The 12,939-nt window shown below is 63.5% G+C and overlaps 1 protein-coding gene and 2 non-coding genes across 6 annotated transcripts; all 3 read right to left on the bottom strand.

Annotated features, from left to right (window-relative positions):
* Positions 1–616: 616 nt before the first annotated feature.
* On the bottom strand, positions 617–10,965 carry TBRG4 (transforming growth factor beta regulator 4). 4 transcript variants are annotated; one of them, XM_032430571.1, is made up of 12 exons: positions 10,881–10,965; positions 10,295–10,405; positions 9,254–9,713; positions 6,852–7,175; positions 6,233–6,404; positions 5,795–5,952; positions 5,216–5,326; positions 4,302–4,446; positions 3,803–4,048; positions 3,563–3,674; positions 3,353–3,467; positions 617–2,898 (listed from the first exon to the last, which is right to left on the bottom strand). In XM_032430571.1, exons 3-12 carry the CDS (start codon positions 9,665–9,667, stop codon positions 2,797–2,799), a joined length of 1,899 nt encoding a protein of 632 aa, XP_032286462.1. In that variant the 5' UTR covers positions 9,668–9,713; positions 10,295–10,405; positions 10,881–10,965; the 3' UTR covers positions 617–2,796. The 4 variants fall into 4 exon arrangements, with proteins under 4 accessions (XP_032286462.1, XP_032286461.1, XP_032286460.1 ...); XM_032430570.1 differs by having other exon boundaries at positions 2,797–2,898; positions 10,872–10,965; XM_032430569.1 differs by having other exon boundaries at positions 2,797–2,898; positions 10,866–10,965.
* On the bottom strand, positions 6,052–6,186 carry LOC116648577. Its single transcript, XR_004302546.1, has one exon. It is a non-coding gene; the product is annotated as a small nucleolar RNA SNORA5 (small nucleolar RNA).
* LOC116648578 lies at positions 6,568–6,683 on the bottom strand. Its single transcript, XR_004302547.1, has one exon. It is a non-coding gene; the product is annotated as a small nucleolar RNA SNORA5 (small nucleolar RNA).
* Positions 10,966–12,939: the final 1,974 nt, after the last annotated feature.

Below are 12,939 nucleotides of genomic sequence, written 5' to 3' on the forward strand. Positions count from 1 at the left end.
ATTGCAAATGGCAAGATTTCTTTTTTTTATGGCTGAATAATATCCCATTGAATATATATACACCATTTTTTTTATCCATTCATCAGGCAATGGACACTTGGGCTGCTTTCATAGTTTGGCTATTGTAAATAATGCTGCTATAAACATAGGGGTGCATGTATCCCTTTGAATTCGTGCTTTTGTCTTAATTTTGAGTAAATACCTAGTAGTGTAATTGCTGGGTTGTAGGATGGCTCTATCTTTAACTTTCTGAGGAAACTCCACACTGTTTCCCAGAGTGGCTGCACCAGCTTGCATTTCCACCAACAGTGCATGAGGGTTCCTTTCTCCACATCCTCCCAACAGCTGTTGTTCCCCGTTTTGTTAATTTTAGCCATTCCGACAGGTGTGAGGTGGTACCTCATTGTGGTTTTGATTTGCATTTCCCTGATGATGAGTGCTATTGAGTATCTTTTCATGTGTCTGTTGGCCATCTGGTCTTCTTAGGAGAAATGTCTGTTCATGTCTTCTGCCCATTTTTAAACTGTAAGGTTTTTTTTTTTTTGGTGTTGAGTAAGTTCTTTATATACTTTAGACACTAATCCTTTATTGGATATATCATCTGCAAGTATCTCCTCCCATTCTGCAGGCTTTTAGTTTTGTTGGCTGTTTCCCTCACCGTGCAGCAGCTTTTTATTTTGATATAGTCTAGGACTCACACTTTCTAACTTCAAATGTCCTACAAAGCAACAATCAAGAGACAGAGGGATACTGAGCCCAGAAATAACCCCAGACATCTGTGGCCAACTGAGTTTCAACCAAGGTGCCAAGACCATACAACGAGAAAAGAACTATCTTCTCAATAATGGTGTTGGGATAACTGGAGAGTTACATGCAAAAGGAGGAAGTTGACACTAAGCACGTAACAAATACACAAATTAACTCAAAATAGGTAATAACCTAAGGTCAAAATTATAAAATTCTTGGAAGAAAACGGGCATTTTTCAGGATCTAGATTCACCAAAGGATTTTTGGATATGACCCTCCAAAGCACAAGCAAAAGACAAAAGAGCGGACCTCCCAGAAACTTAAATCTTTTGTTGCTGCAAGGACGCCATCTGGAAAGTGAAAATACAACCCACAAAATGGGAATAAGCATTTGCAAAGCCTTTCTCCAACGAGGGACTGGTTTCTACAACATACTCTTACAACTCAGACGACCTAAGTGAAACCGAGACACAGAATCGGAATAGGCATTCCTCCAAAGATGACGCCAATGGACAGTAAGCACGGGTGAGGATGAAGAGATTACTGGTTGTCGTGGAAACGCACATCAAGCCAGCTAGAATGAAGACGTGCTCCCCAGCACTAGCCATGGGGAGACGCACCAACTTCTGGAATCCTAGCCACATCTGTGAGGACACCACATGGTGAGCACGCGGGGGACCTCAAGGCTCTTCACTCTGCTGGTGGGAATGGTGGACGACAGAGTGACAGCTGAGCTCCCGGGTGTTTATCTGAGGACTGGGGTCCCACCATCCTTGTGGGTGGAGCTGAGCCATCTAACTGCAGGGGCAGGGCAGGACCCGCACAGGGAACGCTCACGCGAGCCCCAAGGAGGGAGCTAGTGCAGATCCAGCCAGAGGGCCACGCAGTCAGATTCCTCTATAGGAAGCTCTTGAAGCCAGGGTAGGAATGGAGAACAGGGATGGCAGCCAGCGAGGGGGAGGCGTGGGTATAGAGAGCACAGGGGTCCTGTCTGGGGACTCCCATCCCCGTCAGCGTCCTGGGGTGACACCCGCCAGTGCTACGAGAGGTCACCAATGAGGAAACTGGGAGGACACAGATACCATGTCCCTTCTCACGGGTGCAAAGGGACTGGAGCGTCTCCCGTGGAGGCCGGTGGTCCTGGGCAGTGCACAGGACGAGCTCGTGTGTCCTCAGCGGGCCCTCTGAGAGGCCCTAGCACCTGCCCACGGCAGTCCTTCACCGTGGCACATCCTCCTGGCTCCTGTCCACCCCCACACCCGGGTGAGCTGCGAGTTTCGGGAAGAGACCCCTCTGGAGGTGTGGGGAATGGCTGGCCTGGGGACCCAAGGTGGAGGTGGCGCTTCTCCCCAGCTCCCTCCCCCACCCTGAGCTGGGGGGGGGGGCAAACAGCAGTGGTCACCCTCTTGTCTGCTCCACCTACGAAGTCTCCAGCGAGGGACTGGGAGGGAGACTGACTGTCCTTCCAGCGTCTGGTGGCGTGGTGGTGGCAAAGGAGGCTCAGGGTGCTCGGGCACATGACACCAGGCCCCCTGGCCTGGCTGGGACGGCGGGGAGGGGTTGTGAGCCCCGCTCTGTCAGCTGAGCGTACTTTCTTCTGCTCTGCACCTAGTGCCTCCTGTCAGCTCGGCTCCTCGGGGCCCCCCGCTCCCGAGACCATGGGCAGAAGAACCTCCCAGGACGACTGTGCTCAGTACCCACACCGCCACGAGAACCCCAAGCCACATGCTCAAAACCCAGGGGCCTGCCCAGGAAGGTCCTCGTGGCCCCAAGGCTGGAAGCGTGGGGCTCGATCCGTGCTGTGTGTGCGCGGCCGGGACGAAGGCCCAGGGAAGGCAGAAGCAGGGACGGGCCAGCCACGTGGACAGCAGAGCGGAGGGCGGTGATGGGGACAAAGGCCGGACGCCTCCTGGTGTTGAAAACCGAAATCACAGGTTTATTGCCGACGGGAGGCAGGAGCTGCCGGCAAGCTCGCACACGTCCGAGTGGCCCTGGTCAGGCCTTGGGGGAGCCCGGCCCCCCACAAACGCGGTCCACGGCTCGGGACGGTCACTTGGCCAGCTCCTCTGCCACAGCTTTCCGCATCTTGTCCTTCAGGTAGGCACCTTTCTGCCACTCAGACCTGAGTTCCTGCCACTCGTAGTACGGGACCTGCGGGGAGGGCGTGGGGGCCCCGGCTCTGCCCACGGTTCCGCACCCGCACCCCTGGCTCCCAAGCCCACGGAGCTGCGGGACTGTGCCCAGGGAAGATGCCCCACTTTCCTCAGCGCTCACAGCTACAGGGCCCTCACCCCTGCGGCCAGGGATCCCAGAGTCCGTGGCACCCCAGAACAACTTTTTAATTTTTAAAGATTGTTAAAGACAGAACCCCCCCCCCCCCAGATGTAAATGTGACCAAACCGTCATGCGGTAAGGACCACTCCCGTGTCCTCTGGCCTGTACGGGACAGCGCACTCGGGCTGGTGTGCAGACCTGGTCTGCAAGGCCCTGAGCGGATCCCAGAAGCTGCGGCCTGAAATACCACCTTCCGAGCTTCCCTTTCTCCCGTGGGAAGGGGGGACCCCGGCGTGGCCAGCCTCCAGGGCTGGGCCCCAATGGTACTCACGTCCACCACCAGGAAGCCAGCGGCCCGCACGTGGCGCCGGGCCAGCGCAAAGCGCCCCAGCAAGTCTCGGCTCCGGCTGCCATAGTTGGGGAACTCCCAGCGCAGGAAGGCCAGCCTGGTGGGGAAAGGGCACGGAGCTCGAGCGGAGCGTGGTCCCTGGGGCCCTCGGGGGGGGGGGGGGGGCCCTGGAGAAGCTGCGCGACTGCCTACCTCTTGGCCCCAGGGGGCAGCGGCTGACTCCCGGAGGGTGAGGTGAGATGAGGGGCCACAAAGTCCCTGGGGGGCAGGAACTGGCTTTCGGGGTCCAGCAGCACCTCGGCGTCTAGGGAGGGGTGTGGGTGCACATGTTGGGGATCGTCTCTGGGGGTGCGAGGCCCTCCTCACAGCAGAGGGGCCGAACAAGCAGCAGCCCCGTGGCCGCCAGCAGGGGGAGTGTGGGGAGGGCCTCACCCAGGACCCAGCCGTACTGCGTGGGCACCATGAAGCTGCCCCTGCTGCTGTCCCCCAGCAGCCCCTTCAGCGTGTCCTGCAGCTCCTTCTGCAAGGGGGTCACCTTCCCGTCGAGGGCTGAGAGTCTGGGGACCAGGGCTGAGGCCGGCAGATGGGGGCCGGTGTACTCCGGGTGCTCCAGCTGGGCGCTAGCATTTATGTGGAGCAGCTTCTGGAAGGTGCTCTGGTCCTTCGGGGACCTGCCCTCTGAGGGAGAGGACAGCGCGAGAAGAGCGGGTGAGCTGAGGGCGGCACCGGGGCGGAGGGACACGCGGGCCAGGTGGGGGACAATGGCACCCCGCCCCGCGCTGCCCCCCGAACTACATGCGTCAGCAGGAGGGGGTCTGTGGGCCACCCCCAGGAAGGGGGCGGAGCAGCAGCCAATGCCCGGGGAGCTCGGGGGGCCGCGCGGGCTCAGCGTCACGCAGGAGAGGAGAGGAGGGGACAGCCCGCCGCTCACCTAGGAACTGGGTGTGCAGGTCAGGGCGCAGCACGGCCCGCAGTTCCGTCTCCCGTGCCCGCTGCAGCACGCACAGGGCCCACACCACGTCCACCTGCAGAGCTGGGGGCAGGCCCGTCAGCGCGGGGCCCAGCTTCTCGTGAACCTGGGCGACGACAGGGCGGGCGAAGGGGGCTTCCCTCAGCGGCCGCCAACATCCCCGGGCCGGCAGCGCTCAGGGCTCCCGAACGACTTGGCCACACCGAGGCCTGAGGCAGCTACGGGGGATCCCTGCTGACGCCCTCGGTCAGGCTTGGGGCAGCCCTTTGTAGAGAGTACCAGAAACCCTCCTCGGCACCCAGGGCCAACCCGGACAGCACGACCTTCAGCCGGACGTTCTGAGGCCCCTCCCAGCAGCAGGTCTGTGCCCCGAAATCACGTCTCTCTTAACACGGCGAGCGGGCCCGAGGCCGGGGACATGTTTCTGGCCTCGAGGGGAGTTGGACACTACGAAAGGGGCTGCAGCTGGCCCGCTGGGGTGGTGCCACATGGAGGCCCAGGGTCAAAGCCGGTGCACCCGCGGGACGCCTCACCCCGGCGTGGATGCACTCTGCACGGTGGCCTGCACGGCACACAGCCCCGCCGGCAGGTCACAGCGTCAGCGGGGTGTTCAGGAAGCCCCAGGAACGGAGACCAGGGGTCCCCCACCCCTGACTGTGCGGCGAGTGAGCCGGCCGACACGTCCTGACCAGCAGCTGTTCTGGGCCACACAGCAGGCGTGGGGGATGGCATGTCTTTGGTCCCCAGACACCGTGTGCCGTGTGGCCCTAGCCGGCCCCCATGCAGAAGTCCGGCTTGAAGCTGTGCCCAGGGGCCCTGCGGCAGCCGGCAAGCCGAGGGAAGAGGAGCGGGGAGCAGGGGCGCAGAGAGCGTACCAGGCGGAAGAACTGGTCCTCCCGTTCCGGACGGAAGTTCAGATGCGCGAAGGCCAGGAGCACGTTGCACAGGTACGGCACTGGGACGGTCTGGGCTCTGTCCAGGACGTGCTGGGCCGGCCACGTGCGGTGGAGAACAGCGTGAGACGGACCCGTCCCTCCCACAGGGCCCGAGACCCCCTAGACCTTCCCTGGCGGCAGCTGCCGTCCCCCAGAGGCTGGGACCCCGGAGAGCCGCCCGGCACAGCCTCAAGCAGCTGCGCGCAAACGTAAGCATCTTTCCTCGCTGCCGTTCTGGGAGCCGTGAGGAGCTGCTGAGCCCGGCCGTCCCTACCGCTCCCTGCGACAGCCACCCAAAGACACAGGTTCCTCCGAAGGTCAGTGAGAGGAGAGAGGACGCCGTCCTCACCCATACCGTCTGCAGCACCCAGTGACCCGAGGAGGAACCCCCGATCCACAACCAGGCAGTGTGTCTGGCCGGCCGGGCCTCCCTGATGGAAGGGGCAGAGAACCCACTCCTTGAGGGGGTCAGGCCCATAGGGCCGTTCCATGCCAGGCTGCAGGGCTCTGCCCGCTCACCTGGACGAAGGCCTCAAACAGGGGCACGCTGAGCCACTTGAGGAGGGCGAAGGACTTGGCGCAGCGGGCCACCTCGCCGGACGTCAGGCTGGGCGTGTGGGGTAGCAGGTCGGCAGCCAGGCGCTGGAACACCTGGGGCTGCTGGAAGCCAAGTTTGCCTTCGGGACAGAGTGAGCCCAGGATTCACCCGGTGAGGGTCGGCAGGCTGCCCTGGGAGCCACCCAGCCACCCCAGCCTGGCCTCGAGGTCTGGGGGTGAGGTGTCCGTGACCAAATTTATCCCTGAGGCCCAGTACGGGGGATCAGGGCCCATGGGTCACAGCGTTTCTGTGGCAGCCTTTCGGGCCGGTGCGAGCCACAGGGTGGGCGGGCACCGAATTTGACATAGCTGCGGCCACAGCGCCCTCTCTCCCCACTGCTCCCAGTGGCAGGGGCTCACCGTAGGCGTACGCCAGGTCCAAGAGGATGCATTTCGTCAGGGGGAAGGGCTTCTGGACCAGGTGGTAAGAGATGGCTCGCAGCAAGGGCACGGAGCGCCGGTTCTGAGTGGCCAGCGTCACCAGCACCTTCCGCAGCTCGTCGGGGCCGAACTGTTCCACCAGCTCCAGGCACTGTGAATCACAGCCGGCAGGGGTCAGCGGGACGGCCGGGGCTCCCAGGCAGCACTCTGCGGCCCCTGTGGGACAGCGACTGGACCTGAGCTCACTAACCCCAGGCCCCGGCCGCGTGGGGCCTGCCTCAGCTCCCAGCTGGGGAACCCCCGGGCCCGGGACGCCCTGTCTGCAGCCAGACTGATCCCCGAGTCCCATGAGCCACAGGGCTTGCTGCGGCAGCCATCTGGGCCAGCGCCCGCTACGACGGGAACAGGGGCTGACTTTGACTTGACTGTGGGGCGGGGGTGGGGGCACGACATCACCAGGAAATGCCAGCCTGGAGCTGGGCCACCGGCCGGCCCAGCTTCCGCGCAGAAGGTGGTTTTCGAGAAGACGAGGCACGCCAGGCTCATGAGCGTGGCCACAGAGCGTGCCTGCGGCTGCCCAGGCCTCCCGCCCCAGTACCTTGTCCTCCAGGCGGTTCATCAGCGGCTCCGAGAGGGGCCCCGCCTTCGCCATCATGGCCACCACCGTGCGGCCGTCTTCGATTTCCGCCCAGCGCCGCTCCAGGTGCAGGAGCAGCTCGGCCAGCAGCTCCTGGGAGCCCCGCTCCCGCATGTAGGTGGCGCTGGACTCTGCCAGGAAGGCCAGGTGCTTGTACGTGAGTCTGCGCAGGCGCCAGCGCACCTCCTGCTCCACCGACCGCAGCTCCTTGCAGGCCGCCGGGAGCGCCAGCGCGTACAGGCTCCGCAGCAGCCTCACGAGGGGCCCGTGCCAGACGGAGGCTATCTGGGCGGGGAGGACACAGAAGTCACAGCCGACGCCCGACCTGCCCGCGCCAGGGCTCTGGGCTGGAAGCTGCCTGCCCAGCACGGCCCCCCGCCCCACTGCACTGGCTGTCGGGCCACCTGCACCCAAGAGCTCCGCCCGAGAGGGGCAATTCCCCCCGCTTTCCCCAAGGCAGATTCCACGGACGTGGCCGGTTACACAGAGACCTGGCCACGGGTCTGCGCGGTGGGCACGCCTGACGAGTGCCCGTCTCGCACGCGCAGACCCGAACCCAAGCAAGCCGTGGAGTCCAGAAGTCAGGGGAAAGCCTGCAGGGCCGACTCAGGGTCACGTTCTGTCAAGCCGCTGGTTCCTTTGCTGGCAGTGACAGGACGATCGTCACACACGCTGACTTTTCTTGGGCAAACAGCTGCTCCACCGAGTGTGAGAAGCCCCGAACCCTAAACCCCTCTCCTCCAAGGAGCAGTCCTACAGCTCCTGAGAACGTCGAGAGCAAAGCTGACACCCCGCAGAGCAGGTCCAGGTGCTGGCGCCCCGCTGCCCCACCCTCCCACCCAGCCCCTGCTCCCCAAGGCGTGAAGCCGCGCAAAGAAGCCCTGGGATATGTGGGCAAGAGGAGGCCTGGCCACCCTACACCCCCAGGCGTCAGGGAAGAGAGGCCGCCACCATCGTCCCATCAGGCACCCACAGCCCCACACACAGTGTCCCCAAAGCCCCATGCCGGCGGCGCCACCATCTCCCTCCTCCTCGGGGGCTGCTTCTGACAAGGGGGACCCCGCTGTTCCCAGCCTCAGACATGCACGGGGGCCCCTCCAGCCCAGCCCACAGCCTCGCAGAGGCCCCACAGGGGAGCCAGGACCCGGGCGTTCAGGGCGGGCTCTGTGGGCGGCACTGAGCCTCTAACTGTGCCCCTTCCGGTGGGGCCGCTCCCTGCATCTGTGAAACGGGACCGCAGAGAGGGAGCGGAGCGCAAACGGGAGCCAGTGAGGGGCTGGGAGGCCAGCCAGGGCAGAACGTGCGTCCGTGTCAGGAAACCTGGTGCCTGCACCCGCGCGTCTCCTGGACGGCACAGTGACTTTTAAAAGGAGGCTTGGCCATCGTTCGCACTGTACTTTGTTCCCGGGTCGTTCTGGCTTATAGACTCGTGACAACATTCCCTCTCATCTCCTGAAACGTGCTTCAGTTATCTGCGTGTGCCAAATATTCAATAAGTAACAATCAAGATCACAGTCTCAGAACAAGGGGCTCGATAAGGGATTAGGTCGACGGCGTCAGAGAGAAGTGACCTTCTGTCGTGACCCCAGTGCACGCACACGTTTCACCAAGACAGAAAGCTCCGTGACACGATACTTCCCTTACCGCGCGCGCATTCCGGCGTTTTCTGTCAGCCTATCTTGTTAAAAAACCGCCAGCCACGCCCACTGCTTTCCCGGCCCGCAGTCCAGAAACCCCACCCTTGAACTGTGAACCTCCTCCTCGTCACCTCTCACGACGATCCAAGGCTCCGGTGCTCAGTGACAGCAGCACGGCTTCTTCCCTCCAGCACGGAGCAGGGGAGGGAATGTGGGCTGACGAGGCCAGAGCCAACAGCTGGTGTGCCCCCCCCCAGTGCCACACAGACAGGTCCCCCCTTCTCTCTGCGCTCGTGGTAAGGATCTGACCAGCTGGATGATGGCCGCGCTCAGCCCAGCTGTCTGGCACCCTCCATCAGCCCCTCGGCATCTCCTCCAGCATCAGGGCATGCCCACTGTGAGCCAGACACTGGAGGGGAGCCACCCAGGTCAGAGCGGCCTGGCCAGGGAAAAAGCACCCCGGAAACGGAGAAGGATCAGCTCGCTTCCCGTGCGTCCATTTTCGCGTCCCATTTGCTGCTTGGAAGAGAAGGACAGCAATACTCACCTACCGGGGCTGTGAGCAGGATTAATGAGAATAAAGACTCCACAAAATGAAAAACCACAGAATGTGGAGAACTAAGCAGGCGGCAGGGTTCCTGCCTATAGAAAGCGACTGGCTGCTCTGGACTCCAATGCCACTGTTTTCTACCCACTGCACCCTCAGAGAACATTCTAGAAACCCACCTGGCTGTCGACAAGCTGGAGAAGCTGCTGAAAGCGGGCATCCTGCATGAGCGAGGCCTTGTACTCTGGCTTGTCAGAGAGCAGGCGAGAAAGCTGGACGAGCACGAGGGCCGCGTGGTTCTCGTGCAGGCGGTGACCACCTCCGAGCAGCCCCAGCAGCTCCTCTGGCCGCGCCGCCTTCCTAATGAGCTGGTCCACCTCCTGCTGCTCCGGCCTGGCGGCGAACACCTGCTCCTTCTCTAAGAGCCCCGACAAGGAGCCCGGGAAGTGGGAACTGGGCGAGGTAGCTGAGGAAGTCAGAGTCCTGGGGGCGACCTGGGTCAGTCTCAGTCGGCCAACTGGAGCCACGGCAGGGGCCACACGGGTGGCGTCCGTCAGGAGGCACGCGCACCGTTTCACCAGGCGAGCCGCCATGACGGGGCGGGGGCGGGTACGACCGCTAACAAGCGGTCCCACGGCCCTGAAGACACAAAGGACAGAACGGGGCGATGCCGGCGGCGCTCCTGACTGCCAGCAGGGGAGCCGGGCAGATGAGACCGCGGCCACTCGGCACACCGGCAGGAACCGCTCCTTTCTGCCTGTCCCCGGGCACGCCAGTGCGTTCGGAGGCAAAAGCTCACAGGCCTTTCGTTTCAGCGCAGAATGCGACCAAACAGGCCAACGCAGCAGCGTTACAGCTCGGGCTGCGCGGTGTCCGTCCTGGCTGGGCTTGGAACCACCCCGTCCAACAGCGCAGACCCCCGGGCCCAGCCCAGAGGCCTCCCGGGGGGGCTCTGCGCGCATCCACTCTCCCACTTCACAAGCGCCCAGGATTAAGAACCGCCGACTCGCAGACACGCGGGACGAGACGCTCTACGCCAGACGGCTCCTGGAAAGCCAGGACGGGTAACCCACATCCCACGGCTTCAAGCGGAACGACCCCCCTGCGGCACACTCCCACCTCCCGCAGGCCCGGCAGGCCCTGCTGCTCCCCCTCTTGCCCCGACACCACGGGACCCAGGACACCACCCTTCATGCCTCCACACCCAGGCGAGACCTTACCTCCAAGGACCCGTCACGCATCCTGCTGCTGTGGCCTCTAACCGCTCGGACCGTCTCGCACAGCAGGGCGATCCAACGGCCGGCGCACGGAAAGTGCCCGGGCCTCCCCTCCTGCAAAGCAGAGAGCGCGTTCAACCGTCGATTTCCCGGAACTTGGCAACCGGAACTCACTCGCTCACCAGCGCATCGCAGCTCTAAGACCCTCGGTCTGATCACCGAAAAGCGGAGGCTCCGGAGGGACGCGGGCCCAAAGGCAACGTCCCCCACCCACGGCGCCCCGGCAGCGGGGCCGCCGGGGACGCTCCCCACGGAAGACAGCCCTGCGGGCCACGGAGGGAGCGGAGGTCCGGAGGCCCCACTGGGGTTAGGCGAACACCAGCCCAAAGCCCGGCCCTCGGGGGCAGACAGAACACCCGCATCCGGGCCCGCCGGCCACCACGCGGGACGGCGGCGGAGGAGCGCGTGCGCACGGTCGGGCCGGTTCCCCGCCTCCAGCCCCAGGACCCCGACCCCCCGCAACCCGGCGCGCCCTCCAGCCCTCAGGACCCACGCCCAGAATCGCCCTCCGCACCGGCACCGGACATACGCAGCTGCCGCGAGGGCTCCCGCTGACCTCCATGCGTCCCCGCACCGTCCCCAGCTCACGCCGCGCGGCGCGCTCGCTACGTCACTCGGAGCGCCGCCGGAAGCAAGCCTAGCCGCTGTCCGCCCGACCGGAAGTCATGCCCGCTACCCTTTCCGGCCGGGTGCCATCTTTGCTGAGGGCAGGCAGCCGGAAGCCACGCTGGCTGCTCCTTTCTGGCCGGGTGCCATCTTTGCTGAGGGCACAAACTAGAAGATGGGAAGTAGGGGAGTGAGAGACGGGTGCCGGGCAGTTCAGGAAACGTGGGAAGGGGGAAGAATGAGGCGCCCGGGAGCCGGGGCTGAAGGCTGGGCGCTCTGCCACCCCGCCCTGCAGCCCGCCCCGGGTCCCCGTGAGGAGCGGCTGCCGGTGGAGACGGTGCCCGGCCGAGGGCGTGCAGAAATGCAGGCGCGGTGTGCCTGCGTCCTGCCAGGGCTTCTGTTTTCTGTAGAATTGTGGAATTTGTGCGCAGTCCCTGGCTGGTAGGTGTGACCGTGTAGTTGGGGAAAGACTGGAGTGCGGGGACGCGGAGCCCCGCGCGCCTGAGGTCCGTGCGCGGTTGCTGTCCCTTTGCGCCGCGCTCTCCCGGCTCCGTGCAGGTCGCCCCGGCCTGTGGTCGTCGGATTGCGGCTCCCGGCGTCCGTCAGAGTCCAGCGCCTCTCCCCGGAGCGCGCCCCGCCTGCCTCGGTCTCTCTAGCCGCTCCTACACATCGGGTGGGTCCCGGCGTCGGCGGGGTCTCCCCTTTCCGGGGACAGTCGGCGGGGTCTCCCCGGGGGCCATCGGCGTGGTCCCTTCCATCCCGGGGGCCGTCTGCGGGGTCCCCCCTTCCTGGGGACAGTCGGCGGGGTCTCCCCTTCCCGGGGCCGTCTGCGGGGTCCCCCCTTCCCGGGGCCGTCTGCGGGGTCCCGCCTTTCCGGGGACAGTCGGCGGGGTCTCCCCGGGGGCCATCGGCGTGGTCCCTTCCATCCCGGGGCCGTCGGCGGGGTCCCCTCCTGCCCGGGGGCTCCTCGGCGGGGTCCCTTCCATCCCGGGGGCCGTCGGAGGGGTCCCCCCCTTTCCGGGGACAGTCGGCGGGGTCTCCCCTTCCCGGGGCCGTCGGCGGGGTCCCCTCCTGCCCGGGGACTCCTCGGCGGGGTCCCCCTCGCGCAGTCCTGTCGCTGCTCCTCCGGCGGACTGCGCCCTGTCTCGTCCTGGAGAGCTGGTGGGGCGGAGGCCGATTCGGACCTTGTGGGTCTGAGGGGACTGCTTGCTGTGTCCTCCCACTTGCTGGCTCGTCGGGCCGCTGGCTGTGGTTGGAGGCCGTGTCCTGCCTTTGAAGCCTCGCTGCGCGACCCTCTGGCCTCCTGGCTCCCACGTTCCTGAGGAGTCCACAAGTTCGTCTGTGGTGGCAGTCCTCCCTCTCTTCCTTTCTTCCTTCTGTTCTTTCCTTCTCCCCCCCGTCTTTCCTTTTTTTGTTTTAATTTTTAATTTTTTAAAAAAAGTTATTTATTTATTTGAGAGCGTGAGCATGAGAGGGTAGAGGGTCAGAGGGAGAAGCAGGCTTCCCGCTGAGCAGGGAGCCCGATGCGGGACTGGATCCTGGGACCCCGGGACCATGACCTGAGCCGAAGGCAGATGCTTAACGACTGAGCCACTCAGGCGCCCTTAATTAAAAAATATATATATATTTTTTATTTATTTTGAGAGAGCTAGCACACAAGTGAGAGAGCACAAGCAGGGGGAAGGGCAGAGGGAGAAGCAGGCTCCCCGCCGAGCAGGGAGCCGGATGTGGGGCTCGATCCAGGGACTCCAGGATCATGACCTGAGCCGAAGGCAGCTGCTCCACCAACTGAACCACCCAGGTGCCCTGTTTTAATTTCTAAAAGCTGACTTTTCATTGTGCCTGGGGTTCTGATATTTCAGTGATGCGAGTCTCCCTCTGCCTGAGCCCGTGATGAGCCCTTAACCTAAAAACCCATGTCCTCAGGCTGAGAGTTTGTAGTTTATTTGGTTGGATATTTCCTTTCCTTCATCTAATCTCTC

The sequence above is a fragment of the Phoca vitulina genome, unplaced genomic scaffold (assembly GCF_004348235.1).
Source record: "Phoca vitulina isolate PV1807 unplaced genomic scaffold, GSC_HSeal_1.0 scaffold44, whole genome shotgun sequence".
Lineage (NCBI taxonomy): Eukaryota > Metazoa > Chordata > Mammalia > Carnivora > Phocidae > Phoca > Phoca vitulina.

Bases quoted from the DNA above. Each gene is read 5' to 3' on its own strand.
- TBRG4 (XM_032430571.1), bottom strand. From the start codon at position 9,667: ATGGCGGCTCGCCTGGTGAAACGGTGCGCGTGCCTCCTGACGGACGCC. The intron at 7,176-9,253 runs GTGGGTTTCTAG...CTCCCCGCCCAG, and splicing joins TCCAGCTTGTCGACAGCCAG to ATAGCCTCCGTCTGGCACGG. The intron at 5,327-5,794 runs GTGAGCGGGCAG...TGGCCGGCCCAG, and splicing joins TGTTTGAGGCCTTCGTCCAG to CACGTCCTGGACAGAGCCCA.